The 23,886-nt window shown below is 45.4% G+C and overlaps 1 protein-coding gene across 2 annotated transcripts in view; it reads left to right on the top strand.

Moving 5' to 3' along the window:
• The window catches only part of GRIA3 (glutamate ionotropic receptor AMPA type subunit 3), a 493,575-nt gene that overhangs the window by 134,523 nt on the left and 335,166 nt on the right, over positions 1-23,886 (top strand). For both annotated transcript variants that reach the window (XM_075323906.1, XM_075323907.1), the window contains exon 3: positions 15,452-15,691. In XM_075323906.1, coding sequence (XP_075180021.1) covers positions 15,452-15,691 — 240 coding nt within the window. The remainder of the gene's footprint in view (positions 1-15,451; positions 15,692-23,886) is intronic.

Genomic DNA, 23,886 nt, shown 5'->3' on the forward strand with positions numbered 1-23,886 from the left:
ACGCCACATGACAGCACGGTAGGAGAATGCCAAAGTAATCCCTATGAGGGGGGGACCACAGCCTGCAAAGCCCTTCTACTGAACAACATGTGCTGATCGTTGAGAAGGCCCAGTTGATAATGCTTACAAAACGTGTGGGAACCCGACCACGTTGCCGTACGACAAATCAGATCCAAGGAAACCCCCGCCCTCTTCTCCCAAGAAGGGGACAGAGCCCTGGCGGAGTGGGCCCCAATGCGAGTTGGGAGGTCCCGACCCGCAGACTGGTAAGTAGCTGAAACAGCGGACCTAACCCACCGAGACAGTTGTCTCAGACACCGGCTTCCCTCTGCACTTTCCCGCAATTTGCACCAAGAGGGCAGAATCTATGTGTCAGCTCTGGTAGCCTCTAATATGCCAGAACTGCTCGTCTGACGTCCAAGAGCGAAGGAGCACTGCCTGTTGGGGATGAGAATAAATGAGGTAGACAGCTTACACTACAGTGACCAGACACAGTGAGACATGCCCGAAATGGGTTAATGAACATTCTGAACACCGCAACTATAGAATAGAAGTTAAAGTCCTTAACAGCCTATCAAGGAATGAATAAACCACAGCCCGATAGAATGACCACCGGCTAGATCAAGAATAAACTTGTCCGAGCTTAATAAACCAGGTCAGTACGGACATCAGCTCACCTAGGTTCAAACGATTACCCCTGGTCACAGACCAGCCCACCGTACCACCAGAGTTCATATCCTGGCTCCAGAAGCCCAAGATGACAAGGCATAAACTACTGGACCTCGAGTAATGAGAAGGACCATCATGAAACTAAAGACATGAAGAGTTGGAGTCCGGAAGGCACGTCGTCCGATATTAGCAAGCCAAGTACATCATCCAACCACTTGAAGGAAGCATTGTACCCAAGATGCAGATGCCAAGGACAGCGGGGTATGGAGTCTGGATGGGAGGAAAGCGTCCCAGAATGTAGGTGGCCAACCTCATAGATACACTGTATACAGTATATATATTGAAATTTAAAGAAGTGGTTTGCCATGTCCGTAGCAGCAAACACAGGAGACTAGTGTTGCCCTGCGCTGGTGGAAAGAAACCACTACCACCTGGGTAGACTACCCAACCAGAAATGCACCATACTCCATTAGCATGTAAGGACCACTATATCGGACACTAGCGTAAACATACCACACAGTCTTCCATAGTGACCAGGGAACATCCTCCAGAGGAGTGAGGGCCTCCAATAATCACAGAGTGATAGTTCATTTGACAGTGGTGAGACCCTGGATGTTTTCTCGTGAGAACAGCGAGCCTATGAGGGAGACTATGGAGTTCCCTGCCACAAGAGGCTGGAAACCTCACAGGTTATTTACGAGATTCTGGATGTTGAACAATGGCCAGAAACCAGTCCAATTGTCAACAAAGGACCCGTCACAGTAAAACGGGCTATTACCATGATCGGCTACATTCAGTTCATTCCACCATAGGATGAACTCGATAAACATTTCTCTTTAGTCATAAGTTATAAATGAAGACCAGAGCTAAGCAATTAAGCACCGCTAAATACTACTGATTAGAAAAGAAGGACCGTAGCTGAACTCAGATTCCAGGACTGAGCCATAATAAGGAGAAAACTAGGCCAACTCAAACATGGCTGCCTATCACGGCTAAGCCAAGTGCCGTTCCAGAAGTGTGAGGCCCCTCTAACCAAAGCCGATGCTAGAGACCCGAAATGCGAAGTATGCAACCCGAGACGCAAGGGACGAGGCCACTGCAAGGCCAAAGGCACAGAGGCGCAAGGCCAAAGGCGCAGAGGCATAAGGTCCAAGGCGCAGAAGCGCAAGGCCCAAGGCGCAGAGGCGCAAGGCCCAAGGTGCAGAGGCACAGAAGCGCAAGGCGTAGAGGCGCAAGGCCCAATGCCAGACGCGCAAGGCCAGAACAGGAAGCGCAAGGCGTAAGTCCGGAAGCGCAAGGCCAGAGGCACAAGGCACAAGGCCAGAGGCGCAAAGCCAGAGGCGCAAGGCCAGAGGCCAGAGGCGCAAGGCAGAGGCACAAGGCATAATGCCAGAGGCACAAGGCGCAATGCCAGACACGGAAGGCCAGAACATGAAGCGCAAGGCGCAAGCCCCAAGGCGCAAGGCACAATGCCAGAGGTGCAAGGCACAATGCCAGAGGCGCAAGGCACAATGCCAGAGGCGCAAGGCACAATGCCAGAAGCGCAAGGCCAGTGGCGCAAGGCCAGAGGCGCAAGGCCAGAGGCACAAGGCCAGAGGCACAAGGCGCAATGCCAGAGGTGCAAAGCCAGATGCACAAGGCGCAACGCCAGAGGCGCAAGGCCAGAGGCACAAGGCGCAAGGGACGAGGCCACTGCAAGGCCAAAGGCACAGAGGCGCAAGGCCAAAGGCGCAGAGGCATAAGGTCCAAGGCGCAGAAGCGCAAGGCCCAAGGCGCAGAGGCGCAAGGCCCAAGGTGCAGAGGCACAGAAGCGCAAGGCGCAGAGGCGCAAGGCCCAATGCCAGACGCGCAAGGCCAGAACAGGAAGCGCAAGGCGTAAGTCCGGAAGCGCAAGGCCAGAGGCGCAAGGCACAAGGCCAGAGGCGCAAAGCCAGAGGCGCAAGGCCAGAGGCGCAAGGCAGAGGCACAAGGCATAATGCCAGAGGCACAAGGCGCAATGCCAGACACGCAAGGCCGGAACATGAAGCGCAAGGCGCAAGCCCCAAGGCGCAAGGCACAATGCCAGAGGTGCAAGGCACAATGCCAGAGGCGCAAGGCACAATGCCAGAGGCGCAAGGCACAATGCCAGAAGCGCAAGGCCAGTGGCGCAAGGCCAGAGGCGCAAGGCCAGAGGCACAAGGCCAGAGGCACAAGGCGCAATGCCAGAGGTGCAAAGCCAGATGCACAAGGCGCAACGCCAGAGGCGCAAGGCCAGAGGCACAAGGCGCAATGCCACAGGCACAAGGCCAGAGGCACAAGGCGCAATGCCAGACGCACAATGCCAGAAGCATGAAGCGTAATGCGCAAGCCCGGAGGCACAAGCCCGGAAGCACAAGGTACAATCCCAGAGGCACAAGGCACAAGCCCAGAGGCACAAGCCTTGAGGCACAAGGCACAAGCCCAGAGGCATAAGCCTAGAGGCACAAGGCACAAGCCCAGAGGCACAAGGCACAAGCCCAGAGGCACCAGGCACAAGCCCAGAGGCACAAGGCACAAGACACAAGGCACAAGCCCAGAGGCACAAGCCTAGAGACACAAGGCACAAGCCCAGAGGCACAAGCCTAGAGACACAAGGCACAAGCCCAGAGGCACAAGCCTAGAGACACAAGGTACAAGCCCAGAGGCACAAACCTAGAGACGCAAGACACAAGCCCCGAAACACAAGCCTAGAGACGCAAGACACAAGCCCCGAAACACAAGCCTAGAGACACAAGGCACAAGCCCAGAGGCACAAGCCTAGAGGCACAAGGCCAGAGGCACAAGCCTAGAGGCACAAGCCACAAGCCCAGAGGCACAAGCCTAGAGACGCAAGACACAAGCCCCGAAACACAAGCCTAGAGACACAAGGCACAAGCCCAGAGGCACAAGCCTAGAGGCACAAGGCCAGAGGCACAAGCCTAGAGGCACAAGCCACAAGGCCAGAGGCACAAGCCTAGAGGCACAAGCCACAAGCCCAGAGGCACAAGCCTAGAGACACAAGGCACAAGCTCAGAGGCACAAGCCCAGAGACACAAGGCACAAGCCCAGGGGCACAAGCCTAGAGGCACAAGCCTAGAGGCACAAGGCAGAAGCCCAGAGGCACAAGCCTAGAGGCACAATGCACAAGCTTAGAGGCACAAGCCTAGAGGCACAAGGCCCAAGCCCAGAGGCCCAAGGCACAAGCCCAGAGGCCCAAAAGCCAGTGAAGCCAAGCCATGAATGGCAAGGCTGAGAACAGTATGACCAGACGTCAAGCAGTGAGGCCTTGACAGTCCCAAGGTGTCAAGCTAGCGTGTGGTCAGAGCTGTGTGGCGTGTGGGCCGAGGCCAAAGCCATGAGGCGCGATGCCGGAGCCCCAAGTTGTGAGGTACGACCAGGAGGCGCGAGGCCGGAGCCAGGAGGCGCGAGGCCGGAGCCAGGAGCCGTGAGGCGCGAGGCTGGAGCCAAGAGGCCGGAGCCAGGAGGCCGGAGCAGTGAGGCGTGAGCCAGGGTCATCACGAGGCCAGAACCCTGAGGCGCGAGGCCAGAGTTGTGAGGCCCGATCAGAGTTACCCCTAAGAGTGTAATTCACCTGTGAACTTCAGGATACACCTACTGCATGAGTGGTATCCTAAATGCCAAATTAGTCACACCTGAACCAATTAACTCACCCTGAGGTTCAGCTGGAGGGCAAGTTCCAAATGCGAGATAATGTGTTATATCCACAATTTTCCCTCCTATAGAAGGAGTAAATCAGACAGAACCTGGTCTGGTGAGATAATAGTGGAATCAAATGTGTTATTAAACCACAACAGGAGGATCCACATAAGGTTCCATCAACAGGTAAATTCTGAACTTAAACATGAGGTCTGCTGATCTCAGCAAAACATGAGGCAGCACCTCACCATGAAGCATAATCTACTTAGAAAGTTCCAAGGCTAAATTTCTAATTTTAGTGCAGGACTCTGACAGATGTGAATGACAGACTGCGCACTTTTTTATTCTGGCCGACTTCCTCTGAACTTTAGGGATAGTGCCGGTGCGTGCCGTGGAAGAATCCTAAACGGAAGGGGAGACTGAATCAGGCTCTACCCACACCACTACAGGTCAGATTCCTGACGCACCTGCATTTACGTGACCCTGGGACTCGTCAGGGGGGCTAGCATCAGACCTGTCACCTTCATCCATTGTAATAAGCAGTGAGCAGGTCGTTATACAGAAACACACAGAATGCATATTTCCCCGTTCCCAAGGTTTGATACCTGTTTGGGCGACGACAGGGCCCGTTCCCGCCTCCAGTGTTCCGACCCGGATCACACGCCGCCTTCCTGGGCGCCGCCATATTCCGACCAGGAAAATGCGGAAGACTTTGCGCTGCACATGCATCAGCGTGCATGTCAGGCTGGAACGCATGGCGTGCGCACCCCCGGAAGTGCCACATGGCCGCGGCAGACAGCGGGATGCCGAGAGCCCTCACCTGAGGGAAGCGGCGTTTGCCGGGAACTCCTGCTCCACCGGCCGGCTGAGGGACCTCTCCTTTAGAGGTGTCGGCCAGGGGCTGCTTGACAGGCCGGAAGGAGAGAGCAAGCCCCCCCCCGATCCGCCTGGACCCCGTACATCCCGACGGTAAGACTTGCGTCCGTCCTGTACAGGGACAGGAAAAACACTGAGGAAAGGGGGATGGGGAGGGGCTTTTAACCTCTTGCGTTTCCTGTCCCTGTAAAGGTCAAAGGAGCAACTCCTACCGTGCTGTCATGTGGCGTCCTGGAAATATATTTTTGCTTGTGGGTAAACCAATAGTCTTACCAATATGTGGTTACCTCACCCTGTGTTGTCTGAGTAGTGTTCTGGCCATGGGGAATTAGTGCAAATGTTCAGTGGGACAAGCCGTTGTTCGTGCACTCTTTCTGAAGACAGCCAGCCCAGCAGACAAGAGCACCCACTGACCCTTGTGTCTCCACAGAGGGCCCTTCAACTTGTGTTTAATGGTTTGCAAAGGGATTGGTGTCATGAGGACAGGAGAGGAAAGCCTAACCACGATTGTTGGAGGTACCACAATAACATACTGTACAAGTATGTGTATTCATGTACAGCTATATATTTCGGGATTGTAGTCAACAAACCAAAGGGCATGAAAAAAATTACAAGCAAATAATTTTTGATATACGTCCTGTAGATTTCATTTACACTATGCCTTCCCGGAAATTTTCATAAGGGTTTAGGAAAGAACTGAAAAAAATAATCAAAAGAATGCCCATAGGCCATTCTTATTTTGAGCAGCTATCATCATATTTCAGAAAACCAGTGGCTTCAAACATCTAGTCAGCATGTGACAAAACACAAGATAAAGAATCCATGTAATTATTCTATAACAATGTCAGACAACAAATATGTTCACTATTATGTGCTTACAACTTTGAACCAGAAATCATTACAGTATTAATGAGGAGTCTACGCAGAGATCGTCAATGCAAAATTCTAAAAGTAATTAAATCCCATGTTATTAATGCCAGTTTAGCCTTTTCACACTGACTAATACAAACGCATCATCTGTTATTGTTTACTGCCATCTTTCATTTATCAGATGTATAACTTTACAAAGCCCAGGAACCTCGAGCTGTTTATATGCACAATTGACATTTTTACCGGACCCTGTGAATGAACAACATCGCTATAGAATATTAATAGAGCTGCAGGTTTGGAAACCAAATGAGAGCTAAGATAATTAGTTCTTTTATCTCCTTCTTAAAGGAAAAACAAAAAAAGGTTTATTTGCCCTTTAAATGGGACAATAAAATCCAATTGGCATCCTGTGGCGTGTTTAGAGTAGATAATAAGTCATTCACTGGTATTAAAGGAAAAGGTTTAAATAGTGTTATTGGAAATTGGCTGCTTAATTTGGGAAGTTACTCTGATGCTGCAGATTCTTGAAATCAATGGCTGAAATCTTCAGTAATTACTGCTTATAATCTAGATGTCTTCCAATACAATTAGTCTCAGATCATGCTGATCCTGCTTTATATTATCGGTTATGAGTCACTAGATTCTTCTATTTCTCTCATCTGATGTTCAGCTCTTCAAAAGGATTGAGTAAAATGAAACACCATATTATGATCTGCAAAGTAAATATTATTTTTGCACTTTCTGATAAAAAAAAAAATCAACATTTTTAAAAGTTCTTATGTACATTAGATTTGTGATACTTTTAGATGTTGATTTCTGGAGGGAAAACCAATCTACACTGCATGGTATAAAAAGTCGGTCCTCTGATTTTCAAAGTTAGTGCTAATGTTAAATTGCCAATGCAAATTAGAAAAGTGGCACTGCTAAACATCTTAGTTATTTCTAGCTTTTTAGACCCAATATAATATAGTTTCGAGTTGCACAGAGATTGTCATAACAACAAAATAGTTGTATTCATTTTTCTAGGACTTTCTGTACCATCCAGGCACGGAGCTTGGGGGTTTATTTTTGTCTTTAGTTTAGTATTACCTCCGTGCTGTGACCTTTGGGTGGAGCTACTAACTAAATAAATGCCTGAATCTCTGTCTTACACTGCCAGTTATTAGTACTACTTTACCTGGTCCACACCCCTATTCTCTGCTACTGTTTTTCTAGTGATTTATCCTGTTTCAAACTTTGATTAATTTTCAGTCTACTGTATTGTTCTGCCTGATTATTTGGTCCTCTTTCTCTACCTCTTAGTTCTGTTCGAGCTATTTGACCATACCTCCTAAACATGAGCAACTCTGTAGACTCAACCCAGGGTTCTTGTGATGCTAGTCACTACTTACAGATGGAAGAGTAGTCAGACAAGCTAGAGTCAGGCAAGAGAAGGACACGTCAGGACACAGGGAGTAAACAGAAGCACAGTCAAGTCACAGGCCAAGGGTCAGAATTCCAGGAGAGTACGAATAGATTCAGGGAGCAGACAGAGATGTGGTCAGGGAGCGATCCAAAGTCTAAAGCCAGGAGGTAACGACAAACAGGGAACGGGCAGAAACGTGGTCAAATAATGGTCCGATGTCAAGAAACGTAGATCAGAACACAAGCACAAACACAAGCCAAGAGCACAACTGCAGAACCAGGAAATACGAATGACGAGGTTCTGGTAGAGCGTGTTCAGTAAAGAAACAGAGAAATTACCAGGAAAGTGGAACACCTGAGTAAAAGTACCTCTCAGAATCTGCATGGAATCTTGTGCTGTCAAGAAACCTGCTAGCAAGTACTCAGAGAAACACAGCAGAGCATCTCCAAAGATACAAAATGCTCTGCACAGAGGAATAGTGTAACTGCTGGCTCTGTAGTGCAGCAGAGCATCACCTGAGTGCAAGATGCTCCACACAGAGGAATCATCACAGTTCCTACATAAGTCTACATCCCTGTAAATGTTTTAATAGGGAAAGGTCTAGGTCCCCGACTCACCTGATAGATGGAGTGGTTCATGCAAAGCCTGTATGTGGAAGCCTTATTTGTGACCACAGAGTTATTTCATAATCCATTTTTACCTTATGAAATAAACATTCATATTTATATGAGAGCTTCCCCATATGTATAAGTGGAAAGAAATAGAAAATTTGGCCTCACTTGCTAATATCATTATGTTGGCTGTGTATTATTGCTATTCCCATCTTGTAACATATGCACATTTGACCAAACGAGCATGAATATGTATAGGGGGTTACTGAGAAGTGGGTGTAAAAAAAGAGAATTCTGTCAACAAGTATCCTGATATGCCTGGGCACCTTTAGCCTTCTGGACACTTTTACCCCCCGGGATGAGCAGCCATTAATCCTTCTGCTACCAATCTATTAAATATTAAGAAGTAAAATCTAAAGTGGAAGTTTTAAGTTAATGACTGCTAACATCAGCCAGATAACTTTCTTCCAGCAATTAGCTGATTTTCTGAACAGCCTATCTTTCAATTAGTCACAGGTAAATTGGGTGTATGGATTCATTTACGTGAATGCTGGGTATGCACTATTTGGATGACTGTCAATTATAAATTATAATTGCCCACATATTAGAAAGGCCTGTCCTGCACGCTTTTATATAACAGATCCAATGTAATTGTGAAATATATTAAAATAGGTCTACTCTTGATAAATAAGGGTATGTGAACACTGTTTTTTAAGCTCAAGTGAACCTGCTGAGTTTTTAAAGTGGAACCTACATTTGAAAACACCTGCGTTATTTGTAGCATTTTTAAATTGCTTTAAAAGAAACTCAGCATCTTCCATCTATTTGTTTGGGCTTCCCATAAACTTCTTTGTTTAGTATAAGGTTTCTTTCAAATGGAAAAGGTGAAAAAAGTCAAGTGGTCAAGTAGAATATTTTAACCGTTTTGTGTCTGTAGAACGTAAAAATAATTTTTATAATACTCACCTACATGGGCGGTTCGGTCCGATGGGTTTCACTGCTCTCTGGTCCGGTACCCCCTCTCCGGTCCGGCGCCTCTTCTCTCCTGCAATTGCTCTTTTCCTTCTACCCAGCCCAGTATGGATGATGCATCCTATGTCATCCACACAGGCCGGCATTCAGTCCTGTACAGGTGCTCTTTGATCTCTCCTGTGCACGGCAGATCAAAGCATTGTAGTGCACATGCATGGGCGGTCTTTCACCTTTCCTCGCGCCTGTACATTACAGTACTTTGATCTAACCTCAGCAGGGCAGATGAAAGTGCAACTGCACAGGACTGCAATGCAGGCTTGTGTGGATGATGTAGGACATGTCATCCATACTCAGCTGGGTAGAAGGAGGATGGCAATCACAGTAGAGAGGAGGCACCGGACTGGAGAGAGGAGGCGCCGGACCAGAGAGCAGCAACACCTATCAGATCGGACTGCCGACATAGGTGAGTATTATCAAAGTGATTTTTACATTCTATAGCGTGGCCTGGGCTCTTATATACAGTATTTTGAAATGCTGTATAAAAGAGTTCACTGGTGCTGGCTGCAGCTTATAGTCGCCAAATCGGGTTGACAGGTTCCCTTCAAGGGGTTTCAAGGTGACCAAAAGACTTAAAGTATTGAAAGTGTGTAGTTTTGACATAAAAATGAACACATTCAATCTTTTGAGCATTTTTACAGCTCGATGTAAAGAGTGGGACTGGCTGAAAGATTGGATAAAAGAGCAGACCTGCCTGATAGAGATATAATATGGACAAACCCTAAAGAAAAGCTCATAGGGTGTTATCAAACTAAGCGTGAGGTTAGGCAGGAGAAAGTAATTACTCTGTTACAAGTATGCAATGTAGAGATGATCAAATCTTTTGAAATTAGAATATGCTTGATGGTTGACTAGTTATTTATCTTTTTGTAAATTGATTCGTAGCAAATCATTTTCTGCAAATCGCCATAATGCAGAACCTCCAAGTGACATGACAAAAGATGTATAATACTCTGATTGTTCATAGGATAATATCCAACCACTTTTAAGCTCTTCAATATAAAGACAACCATAGTAATGTCCAAGTGACCTAACTATTCAAACAGACAGTAACCAACAAATAACTAAGTACACTGACATTTTTTTCGTGTTTTTTATTTATTAAAAAATGGGTAAAATATTAACCCTTTTGAGATCAAGCAGACCATTCTGTGCAGAACATTAACTCAGACTGATGGTGTTGCTGTAAGAGGTAACATCATCATGCTGTGACTGAGATGACTGATATTACATAACATAACTTTCCTCCCCAATAATACATTTGTCAGAGGCAAAGGATGCCAATTGTGACCTGCATTTAGTAGTAATATTGAACAGACAGCTATTGCCAGTGATAATGCTTCTGCTGCTTACAGCGGCGTGTATGTTCTTAATATGGGTATTATTTTCTTTTACACTACCTCATCTAATGCCGCTGCCATTTTTATTTTGCCATATATATACTTTTTTCTTTTTTATGATTCAATTTTGCCTTATAGTTTGTACAACGTTATACTTAACTTTTGACAGCCTTTTCAACTTAAATTAATCATTCCACTTTGCCAAGTATTTAGGAAGACATGCTAGTTAGGTACATGAGCAGAAAGCAAACTGTGATAGCAGGGCTTAGTATTTTGTCAAGTTAGACTAATAAAACAGGTATTTTAAAAGCAGACATGCATAACTAAATGTACATTTTAAACATTTTTTTAATTCAAATATTAATCCTTTTTCTAGTTCTATTGTTTGGGGCAATTCTTACAAATTGGATAGCAAATTGTTTGAATCCTAATTTGCCATGATATTCAACCTTCATAAAATTTGTCACAAATTCAATTCACATCATCTCTAATAAAAAAAAGTTAATAAAGACTAGACATGAGTGGACCCGTTAAAATTTGGTTTTGCGAGATCAGCCGGACATTGGATAAAGTTCAGTTACGGACCCGGATTGACCTCAACCACATTGGAAGTCACTGACCGGGCAGTTTGGGTCTGCGCCCACATCCAGGCAGCCATAAACAGAATACTTCTGGGGCAGGGAGGTCGGGGAATTTTCATTCTTTTGGGCACACACTACATCCGATAATGCTGCTGTTACCGCCAGTGTCAGCCATTCAAACACTACAAGTGGCTCAAACTAGGCTGATCACCGGATGTACCCAAGCACAAGGATGCGTGTTTGAGTAGTTTGCATACATAAAGCACCTGAACTCCGAACTCGAACACTGTTATTTTTGTTTGTGTCTGGTACCAACACCGAACTTAACTTTTTGGGTTCGTCATCTTTAATAAAAACTGCTGTTGATATGACAATAATGAGTTTAATGGAGATAGTAAATATAGGTTAGTGTATGTTATACATTTCGTTCAAATGATTTTTCTTGATTTTCAAATGAAGGGTAGGGTAAGAACAAGGAACATATGGAATATGGGGGATACAGAAGGAAAAAAAAAACGTTATAAATTTCAAATGAATATCGATGGAATTAATTAGTCATTAGTTATAACACCAGTAAAAAGAGACAATAACAATGCAAGTGCACTAGGATTGTGCAGTAATATTTTTTCCATGATATGGTCTGGTTAACCATGAATGATGATCACCTTTTGAGAAAATCCCCAGGCAAACCCTGGTTAAAGAGAAATTATTCATTTTGTATGTGTGGGTATATGCTGTTTCAGTTTTCGTGGGATCCTTAAGGGAGTATTTTGATGCATGGTTACTGCGAGCCTATTTAATAACCATCAGTCCCTGTTTTCAGGAAGCTCGTCAATATACATCATGCCTCAAGTCTTTGGTAACCACTGCCAAATTTGTTTCCTACGTTTTCCTATGTAGAAAATGTTCCCTGAGCTATGTTATTAACTTGATCATAAAAGTTTAAAAATAGTGAAGATATTTTTGACCATATCGGTACTGCAAATATGGTATTCTATTTGTAGTATATTGTCCATATGTATCCAAAACCAGCACTTTCTGATACTGGATTATTATGGACCTGATCAACATCTGGAATAGATATAAAATGTTAGTACAATTTAAAATACAGTATATCACATACTATTCCACACTATACCCATATTTCTTATAAGGGAAGTAAGTATTTCCGATGATTAATTACCAGAGGATTAGTAACAAAAGGTTATTTACACAAGAATCTGCTTTATTTCTTAAGAAAAATTGAATTTTACATAATCAGTTAAATCGTTACCCAATGTCACAAAGCAATTTACAGAGTACGTTAGCTCATTGATAAAGACTAAAATTGTAAGGTTATGTTACCAGGATTTGATTTTACCATTCTTTATTTTAATTATAGCAGCAGCATTTTAAACATTCACGACCATTGCCTTCTGGATTGGAATGTCCTTGAGATCAAAGAGAGAAGTTTTATAAGTTCTTTAACATCGCAAGTCTAAGCACGTTCATTGCGCATGTCTAGTGCGATATGTACAATACCGTACAAGCTCTAAAGTCAAGGATCTAACCTAACCCTTTGTCGTCTATAAGTAAAAAAATCTGTTGTACGGCTAATAAAAAAACTTATAAAGAGTAAACTAATTTTCTCAGAAAGAATTAGGCTTGTAAGAAAAGAAGTATCTATGATATAACACAGTGAGTTCCCATATGAAAGTATAAAACAGTTATAAACCAAATAGTTGATAGATTGTTTTTTATACTTTTCCTATGCTATGGTTCAAGTTATAAAAAGATATTAGGCACATGTGTAATATCTGAAATACATGAATTTTATTTTTTTATAGAACGTGTCAGCCAGCTGACAGGACGAGCTCAGACTTGCCCCGTTCTCGCATACAGGTTTGTCCCTTGTGTTTATGGCAGTGCCCTGGCTCTCCTACGGGTGGTTTCTCATCAGTCTCTGGTTGCACAGGATGGGGTGCTGCCTCAATGGGGAGATGTCTGTGCGGGGCCTCATTCCCAGGGTCTTGTCTAGGGTCTTGGTGTGGTACGGGGCCAGGATGCCATTTCTCTCAGTGCTGACAATGTTCTGTGGTTCCAGTAGGCCAGGTTCCTCAGCATCAGTTGTTGTCAGAGAACTTTAGATGCTGTGTTTCCTGGCTCACGTGTGTGGTGGGAGATTCCCACTTCTTCGCCCTCCTTACCCTGTTCTAAGTCTCTCAGGGTGGATGGTGGAGAGTGGGTGTTACCTCAACGGTGTCAGGGGATCTATGAGAGGGATATATAAACCATCCCTTTCCTCTTGTTGACTGCTGATTAGTTTCAGTTGCACATTATTAGTCTGGTTGGTAGCTTTTAGAGTACAGTTTCCTGGGTTAATCTCTGGTTTTAGCACTCGCTAATCATTTTGCTCCTACTATTTTCCCATACTGCTATTGTTTATTTGTTAGGTTTACTCTGCCCTCAATTCGTATTGTTATTGATGAGTTTATTCCATCTGTTGCCAGTGTGCCCAGCCACCAGACACCTCGCTTTTAAGCACCTTCAAAGGGCTCTGCAAAATTCTACCTCAATTTAGTGTGAGCGGGTAAAGAACATACTAAGCCCTATGGGGGAACTGCTGCAGGGCAGCCTGTGTCTGGCATACTTTTGTTGCTGTCTCGCAGTCCGGTCATCCCATCACTACTTGAGTGTTACAGAAAGGGCTGCTCCCAGAAACAGTGTTTGGCTGACTGTGGGACCATTGAGTACAGACACCTAATATGCTGGGCTATTTGTTTTCTCTCATACTGTATCACTTCTACTTATGAATAAAGCCGATAAGGGACAACCTGAAAGGTGTTGTTAAAAAATATGGTTAAATCTGCTTAAACGCTTTAGTTTGAAAGGTGTCTTAATTTTTAGCTATCCCATGAGTTTAAGGGTTCTTTAGCTCCACATCCAGCCCTGTGCTGAAGTCAGGAGAAAGCTTCCTGCATTGCATGTTCTCGGTGTTGTATGAAAAGCACTGGCTGACTTAAGCCTGCTCCCATCTCTGTCTTCCTTCTCCCTTCTCTCCATTCTCAACCGGCATTGTTTTTCACCAAACTGTGTCTTTTAATTAGTCTCAGGTTACAAGTTTGCTAACTTGGTCTACTCCTGATGCCAATCACCTGTACTGGACCCCAATTGTATGAAGAGAAAATTTTGGCTTAGAATTCAATTACTTAAGTCAAGGCCTCATCCATATTCAATTTTCTCATACTAGTGCTATCTGTTTATTCTGAATAGCTCTCGTATGTTTGATAGTCTATAGGGCAGCTCACATGTCAGAATTTTTCCTCGGACCAAGTGGTTCATGCAAAATAGGGGACATATTTCCAATATTGCTCAAAGTCGACAATGGAAATCTAAGGGTAAGCAAAAACATTTGTGTTGTCCATTTTTCACTGACTGAATCTCAGTCCATTTTTCCCTTATGTCTTAAAAAAGGACTTCAGAATGACGCCTTAGGTCAACCTTTTTGCTTTTGTCCAACTTTACACTTTTTAACTCATAAAAATAGAGTAAAATAAAGTAAAATTAAACTTTATTACAACCCAGTCCTGTCCTCTCCTACCCATAAATTGTCCTGTGTTTTTGTTATAAATGTTTGTACTCGCCATCATTTTTAATATGTCTGAAGAAGAAGCAGGTCCTATTCGAAAGAAAAAAATGACACAATCTAGGAGACCTTGTCAATAAGATTTCTTGGTGCAACATGAGAGTAGCAGAGATTCTGTGGATGTATTTCTTTTGTGCTGGTAACAAAAAGGAGACAGTTGCACTCTATAGCACTAAGACATGTAGAACAATGAATATGGCAATATAAACATGCATTATTGCTATGGATAACATGCAAAAATTTGGATACTTAGCACACAAAAATGGCCAGATTTTATGGGAGCCCAACAGCCAGCGGCAAGGAGACCTCTTTTTGTTGAGTCCATAACAAACTAATACCTCTTTGGGTTAAAAAACCCACAATTTATGGGCGGATAGGAACCTGGAGCTGGACTGCTCAATCAGAAGGCATGACCCTGTAATTTGACAAAAAAACTGATGGCACATCCTACCTTTCCAATGTGAACAGGTGCAAACTGAACATGAAACATCGTAACAAAAAGGAGACAGTTGCACTCTGTAGTGCTAAGATATGTGGAACAATGAATATGGGAAATTTGCATTACTGCTATAAAAAACATGTAAAAATGGAGATACTTAGCACACCAAAATGTCCAGTTTTATGTGAGCCCAACAGCCTGTGCATCTACGGAAAGCTATATTTTAGGACAATGACGTATGATATCAGGTCGTATTACTTTAGCAATGTCAATCTCAATTTTCACCTGAAAAATTAGATTTTTTAAAAATATTATTATTAAAATCTTTATTAATCAAATTTTTTTTTCTCAGTTTGTTCACAGTTTTCCCGTGGCGTCTACGCTATCTTTGGCTTCTACGATCAAATGTCTATGAACACTCTAACATCATTTTGTGGTGCACTTCACACTTCATTCATCACACCGAGCTTTCCAACAGACGCAGATGTACAGTTCGTCATCCAGATGCGTCCTGCGCTTAAAGGAGCCATACTGACACTTCTCAATGATTACGACTGGCAGAAATTTGTTTACCTCTACGACACCGAGAGAGGTAAGAAAACCATATCTGCGATCAATGAGATAAATCAATAATCCAACCGCAAAGACTTCAGAAAATACATTGCATTGTATCGTTATTCTACAATGATCATATTTCTGAATGAATTTCTTTTATTTTTACACTATAAGGTTTCTGGGTAACATTTGTTATGTGGGTGAAATTGTGTTTCTATAGAAACTAAATGCTGATGATGAGAACGTCTTATATAGTTCAAAACCGCACAAGTTTTACTGCAATGCATGAAATATTTAACAATTACTTTAGGTATCTAAGGAAAGAGCCTGCATTATTGCAGCACATCATCAACTACAAGCGTTTCCTATTGCTTCCTATGGAACATTCATCTACAAACAAAAGGAAGCATTGTGCTACAATTATTGCAGACTGTTATTCATCACAAACATATTAAGCTGAGTGTATGTGTGTGTGTGTGTGTGTGTGTATGTATGTGTGTGTGTGTGTGTGTGTGTGTGGGTGTGTGTGTGTGTGTATGTCCACTAAAGGAATCCGCACCGTCGCATTTACAATAACAACATTTTGCACAGTCATCTCACTTGACTCAGGGAACATCATAGACTATGTTTTGAGGGGCAAATTTATAGTTATTCGCCCAAAACTACTTACATTAAAGTCAATGGAGCTGGGAGCTCCAAATCATTATTAGCAGCTCTGATTGGTTGCTATAGGCAATGAAGGACATTCTTAGTATAAGAAGCTTATACTTACACACAGAGACAGAGACACACAGAGGCAAAGGCACACACACAGAGACAGAGAAACAAAGAGACACACAAACAGAAACAGTTACACTGAAACAGACACACAGCAACAGAGGCACACACACAGAGACCCACAAAAACAGACACACTCATCGACAGAGACACACAGACACACATACAGAGACAGAAACAGAGACAGACACAGACAGAGACATACAAAAAGATAGACACACAGACACACACACACAGAGACACAGACACAGACACAGAGTCTAAGACACACAGACACACACAGACACGGAGAGACACACAGAGACAGACAGACAGAAACACACAAACAGAGATACGCAGAGACAAAGACACACAGACATACACAGAGAGAGACACACAGAGACAGACACACACAGACACATAGAGACAGAGTCACATAGAGATAGATACATACAGAGACAGAGACACACAGATACACAGAGACAGACACACAGAGACAGGCAGACATACACACAGAGAAACACAGAGACAAACAGACACAGAGACAGACACCCAGAGACACCCAGAGACATATAGAGACAGAGACACACATAGACAAAGACATACAGGGACAGAGATACACAGAGACAGAGACACACACACATAGGCAGACACTCAGAAACAGACACACAAAGACAGAGGCACACACGCAGAGACAGATGCACACAAAGAAACAGACACGCAGACTAACACAGACACACATAGACAGAGGCACACAGGGACAGAGATACACAGAGACACACAGACACACACACACATAGGCAGACACTCAGAAATAGAGAGACACACACAGAGACAGAGACACACAGACTCACACACAGACACACACAGACAGAGACACAGAGACAGAGACACACAGACACACAGAGACACACAGATAAAGACACAGAGACACACAGAGACACACACAGAGACAGAAACACACAGAAACACAGAAACAGACATAGAAAGAGACACGCAGAGACAAAGTCACACAGACATAGAGACACACAGACACAGAGACAGACACACAGAGATGGACAAACAGACAGACACACAGAGACACACAGAGACAGAGACACACAGGCACTCACAGACACACAGATACAGAAAGAGACACATAGACACACAGACATAGACACAGAGACAGATACCCAGAGACACACAGATACAGAGACACACAGCGAAAGAGTCACACACAGAGACAAACAGAGACATAGAGAGAGAAATAGAGGCAGACCGAGACAGAGAGGGAGACAGGGAGAGAGGGAGACAGACAGGCAGTGAGGGAAACAGACAGTCAGAGAGAGAAAGAGAGAGTGAGAGAGACACTTAGTTACTATCCCGGGCAACGCCGGGTACTACAGCTAGCAATAACTAAAAAAGGTTTCCTGTTAACAAAATCTGAATAATTACAGTCCCCGGATTTCTATGCTGCACATAGCCAGTTTAGACTTTGAGATATGTATATTTTTGAATAGAGTATAGAAGGGAAATTTTAAAAAGAAACTTTCAAATATATATCTAGAACTGAAATATCCAGCATTAAAGGGGTTATCTAACTAAAGAAAAACTATTGTTTTGTGTGCATGTTGGTTTGTGAGCAGGGACTAGTTCATTAGCTAAGCCAGCCCCCCTTTCTATGTTATTGAATCGACCATTATGGAGGAGTTGACTGGCTTATCCCATTTACGACATGTGACCTAACGGTAAATCCTATCTCAGCTCCCTGACTTTGATGTGGGCTCACACCCCGAGCCTGCATCTTTCCCTGCACAAGTCAGCTGATCTGATCAGCCAACATGCGCTTCTAGCAACGATGGGTGGATCACAGTTCCCCCGCACCTGTTACCTAGTTAAATCCCTCTGTCAATCTCTGAATGTGGGATTAACACACACACGCGGGAAGCGCATCATTCCCCGCTCTCCTTGGCACTTCTGTGAGGTTATCCTGGGGCACTGATGGGTCAGCTGATGATCTCTGTCACTGGCATAACAAACGTCCTGTGAATCCATAAGAAGTCAGTATTTCTGCTGTACAGAACAGGGCTGCTGCTGATGCTGACGCTGATGCACCGCTCTGTACAGCACAGGCGATCGGATGATCACACCTTCAAGTCCCCTAAAGGGACTAGTAAAAACAATAAAATGTCGGGAAAAAAAAACATTTTTACAAATATGAAAAAAATAAAAAAAAAATACAAAAATACAAATCACCCCTCTTTTGCCCCATGAAAAATAAAACAAATACACATATTTGGTATGGACGAGTTCAGAAATGCCTGATCTATTAAAATATAAAATAAATTAATCTGATAGGGGAATGCTGTATTAAGAAAAAAAAAATCAAAACGCCAGAATTAGGGTTTTTTGGTCTCCGACATATTGCAATATAATGCAATTAGAGGTGATCAAAACATCACATCTACACCAAAATGATAGAATTAAAAATGTCAGCTCAGGTTGCGAAAAATAAGACCTTACTGAATTCCAGATCCAGAAAAAAAGAGAATGCTAAGGGTCTTTTTTTTTTTTTTTTTTACAAATTTCTGACTTTTTTTTACCATTTAAACATAAACTATACATGTTTGGTATCTTCAAACTCCTTGTGACCTGAGGAATCATTCTGCCAGTCAGTTTTACCATATAGTGAACATGGTGAATAAAAAAAAAACACATTGTGAAATTATTTTTTTTTGCAATTTCACCTCAGTTGTATTTTTTTCCCATTTGCCAATATAATATGGGGCAGAATGAATGGTTTCATTCATAAGTACAACTCGTTCGGCAAAAAAAAGCCCTCATATAGCTATATTGATGGAAAAATAAAAAAGTTATGGCTCTTAGAAGAAGGGAGTAAAATGAAGTGCAAAAACAGAAAATGAGCAAGATGGGAAGGGATTGAACGATGTATTGAACCAGATGGCCAGCCCCTTCACCACATCACTAGTCACACAACACATTCAGGGAGGGAGAGGAGACACAGAACTTCTGGGACCAAGGTGACGAATCTGAACTCTAAGGAAGGAGGTAGACCACTTAGGAAATGCCTGTATACAATTATTTCATGTATAATTATTTTAATAAAAAGCTTTTTTCTAATAACTTTCCCTGGTTCACTCCTGACCTGTAGCCCAAGACTGAGAGGCCCATTTTTTTCTGATCTCGCAGGGTCTGAAATATGGTGTGCTAGACCGCTGAAAATATATCAGTGTACATATATGTATATATATATATATATACATATATATATATATATTGTGAGACTGTGACCGGGGTTATCTATGACGGCCGGTATGTCTCGCCCCGGTTGTGCTCACTCCATGATAGAAAGTAAATCCACTCTAGGGTTAATGCTGTTTCCCTACAGGCTGAAGGAAGGGTTAAATAGAATCAGGAACAAGGGCAGGTGTGCCGGGTGTGAGGGAGTGAACAGAACTCCCTGAGCTCTTTGCTGGAGAGGCACATGTATTTTGTTATGGACTTTTGTTTGGACATTAAAACCGTGTGCTGTGAACCTTAATGCCTGGATCCCGTGTCTTCTGCTGCGCAGCCGACCGTGCTACCTCACATATGGTGGAGAATGCGGGCATGATAGCCGGTGAGGTGTAGCATCCATCCCTGGTGACCCGGTAGCACATGTCCTGGATTCGAGCGGCTATACTACAGCCCAAACCCAGCGACGCCATGGAAGACATACTAAGGCTGCAGCAACAGACTAATGCACAGCTACAAGAGGCTAATGCACAGTAACAACAGGCTAATGCACAGCAGCAACAGACCAATGCACACCTGCTCCTGGCGTTGGAACGTCAGCAGCAATCCTTGCAAGTGCAGGAAAAAAAACTCCAAGAACAGATGGATCAGGCCAATGCACGTCAGCAGCAAGCCTTGCAATTGCAGGAAAAAAGGCACCAAGAACAGATGGTTCTCCTGGCCAAGTCGATCCGTGCCGGACCGGCAGCAACAACCCCGGGACCGGGTGACGACGGCAGCGTCTGGAAAGTGGTGAGACAAGCGTTGCAAAAGATGACCCCGGGTGATGATGTGGAAGCGTTCCTGGCGGTGTTTGAGCGGGTGGCCGAGCGGGAAAAGCTGCCGACCCCGCAGTGGGCTGAGGTATTGTCGCCCTATCTGACGGGGGAACCCCAAAAAGCGTACCTGGACCTCTGTACCGAGGACGCCATTGACTATGTGACCCTGAAAGCCGAAATACTGGCTCGGTTGGGGGTGAATACCTATGTACGGGCTCAGCGGGTAAATCAGTGGTTCTATGAGGAAGCCAAACCCGTACGCTCCCAGGCCTATGACTTGTTGCATCTTGTAAAAAAGTGGTTGCAGCCTGACACTCTGAGCCCGGTGCAAATGGTGGAAAGGGTAGTAGTGGATCGTTTTGTGCGCACTTTACCCGTCACCGTTCAACGGTGGGTCGGACAGGGTGACCCGAGTACCCTGGACCAATTAGAGTCCCTGGTAGAGCGGCATGTGGCTACGCAGGACTTGATACGGGACACTGAGACTTTGCGTACCGCCCGTCGGTCCGGCCCCTCCAAGCCTAGGGCCAAGGACCCACCGCTGACAATAGTGCAGGTGTCCCCTACCGTCCCGTCTGAGGCCGCGGCCGCCATTCCTGAGGTCCGGAAGGTTCTGTACCCTAAACGACAACCCGTCAAGGGGGTTTCCGTCCCCATTAGATGTTGGCAGTGCCAGCGGGTGGGACATATGGAAGCCCAGTGTCCACTCACCACGGAGCCCATGGATTGTGGGGTTACCCGGCGGGGTTCAATGTATGCTCAGGTGGTGTGTACCGCTGACCTGGTCTCCCCAGAGACGGAGCCCCACTTGTGCCAAATACAGGTGAATGGATGTCCGGTTACAGGATTGTTGGATTCCGGAAGCTTAGTGACCCTTGTGCGATCCACCTTGAGGGCTAAAGTAAAGGCCACAGGACGCACCGTGGGGGTGGTTTGCATACATGGGGACCGCCGCGACTATCCCACGGGGATTGTCACCATCACAGCACCTTGCGGTCAGGTGCAACATGAGGTGGGACTTCTTAACACTCTTCCTTATGATGTGATCCTAGGAAGTGATCTGCCCTATTTTTGGACTTTATGGAGGGGACCCCCTAAGTCCCCTCAGATATTGGTCGGTCCGGGACCTGAGCCCTACAATCCTGAATCCGGGACACCTGCCGTAGGGGTCACCATGATAGGGACAGAGTGTGAACCCGATAGGTCGCCCCTAGAGGTATTGGCAGGAGAGGCTGAGACGGTCGAGCCCATCCCGGAGTTGGAGGCGTCCCCGGATACGTTTGGGACAGCCCAACTCCAGGACCCTACGTTAATACATGCCCGGAGTCGGGTGACAGTAGTTGACGGGGTGGCACAGCTGCCCGGTGCCCAGGTAAGGTACCCCCATTTCGCTCTTAAGCAGGATTTACTCTACCGGGTAGATGAAATACGGGGCGTGGGGGTAGAACAGTTGGTGGTGCCCCAGCCGCATCGCCGGCGGGTCCTCGACTTGGCTCATAAACACCTGATGAGTGGCCACCTAGGGGTCAAGAAAACGCAGGAGCGAATATTGCAAAGGTTCTATTGGCCCGGGGTCTTTGGGGAGGTAAAACGGTTCTGCGAAACCTGCCCGCAGTGTCAGCTTACCGCACCCCTGACCCATTTTCGCAGTCCGTTGGTACCGTTACCCATTATAGAAGTCCCTTTTGAACGGATAGGGATGGATCTGGTGGGGCCCCTTGTAAAGTCCGCTCGAGGGCACCAACACATCCTAGTGATCGTTGACTATGACTATGCCACCCGGTATCCCGAGGCGATACCTCTCAGACATACTGCAGCAAAGCTTATAGCTCGGGAGTTGTTTGCTGTGTTCTGCCGGGTGGGATTGCCCAAGGAGATCCTTACGGATCAGGGGACCCCATTCATGTCTAAAGTGACCAAAGAGCTATGCCGGCTACTCCAGATCAAGCAGTTGCGTACGTCTGTGTATCATCCTCAAACGGACGGTTTAGTCGAGCGTTTCAATAAAACCCTGAAAACCATGCTCAAAAGGGTGATTTCAAAAGACGGGAAAGACTGGGATATGATGCTTCCCTATTTGATGTTTGCCATACGAGAGGTGCCACAGGCATCCACGGGGTTTTCGCCTTTTGAATTGTTATACGGGCGACATCCCCGGGGATTGTTGGACCTGGCAAAGGAAACATGGGAGCAACCCCCCATAAAAGTGTGATCGAACACATTTTGGGTATGCAGAACCGCATAAGCGCGGTCATGCCAATTGTGAAGGAGCATTTACAGGAGGCTCAGGCCGCGCAAAGCGGCCGCTACAATAGACAAGCCACCGTGCGGACCTTTAAACCCGGGGATCGGGTGTTGGTATTAATCCCCACGGCGGAGAGTAAATTCCTGGCTCAGTGGCAAGGCCCCTACGAGATAAAGGAAAGAGTAGGGGTGGTTAACTATAAAGTATTGCAGCCCGGTAGGCGGAAACCTGAACAAATATACCATGTCAACCTATTAAAACCTTGGCAGGAACGGGAAAGCCTGATGGCTGTTTTTTCCCCACCTCCCTCCTCTTCGGGTCGTTCACATCCGGCTCCAGCGACCTCCGGAGAGGACGAACCGGAAGTAAGGATTGGAGAAACCCTCACCAAGCAACAGAGGCGAGAGGCCAGATGGTTGGTTCAGCAGAACCCCGATGTCTTCTCCGAGCTGCCCGGTAGGACCAGTCTGATACGACATGATATTGTCACCGAGCCCCACCTGAAGGTACGCCTGAAGTCATACCGGGTACCGGAGGCTCGACGACAAGCCATATCGGAGGAAGTAAAGACAATGTTACGCCTGGGGGTCATCGAAAAATCCCGGAGTGAATGGGCTAGTCCGATTGTCCTAATACCAAAACCCGATGGCTCCTTTAGGTTCTGCAATGACTTTAGGAGATTGAACGAAATATCCAAGTTCGATCTCTACCCCATGCCCCACGTGGATGAGCTGATTGATAGGCTGGGACAGGCGCGATATTTTACCACGCTCGACCTGACCAAGGGGTACTGGCAGGTGCCACTAACGGAGTCCGCCAAGGAGAAAACCGCTTTTGTTACGCCGGAGGGTCTCTTCCACTATGTTGTCTTGCCTTTTGGGTTACATGGCGCTCCGGCCACGTTCCAGAGGTTGATGGACTTAGTGCTGGAACCCCACCAGGCGTATGCATCAGCGTACCTGGATGACATCATTATTTACAGCTCCGATTGGCAGACCCACTTGGAACAGGTACAAGCGGTGGTGGACGCGCTTCGAACAGCCGGATTGACAGCCAATCCCAAGAAATGTGCATTGGGACTCACGGAAGCCCGCTACTTGGGCTACGTGATAGGCCAAGGAGTGATTAAGCCCCAAATTAACAAGGTTGAGGCGATCCAGAAGTGGCCTAGACCCCTGA

Source organism: Anomaloglossus baeobatrachus, chromosome 9, assembly GCF_048569485.1.
Source record: "Anomaloglossus baeobatrachus isolate aAnoBae1 chromosome 9, aAnoBae1.hap1, whole genome shotgun sequence".
Classification (NCBI taxonomy): domain Eukaryota; kingdom Metazoa; phylum Chordata; class Amphibia; order Anura; family Aromobatidae; genus Anomaloglossus; species Anomaloglossus baeobatrachus.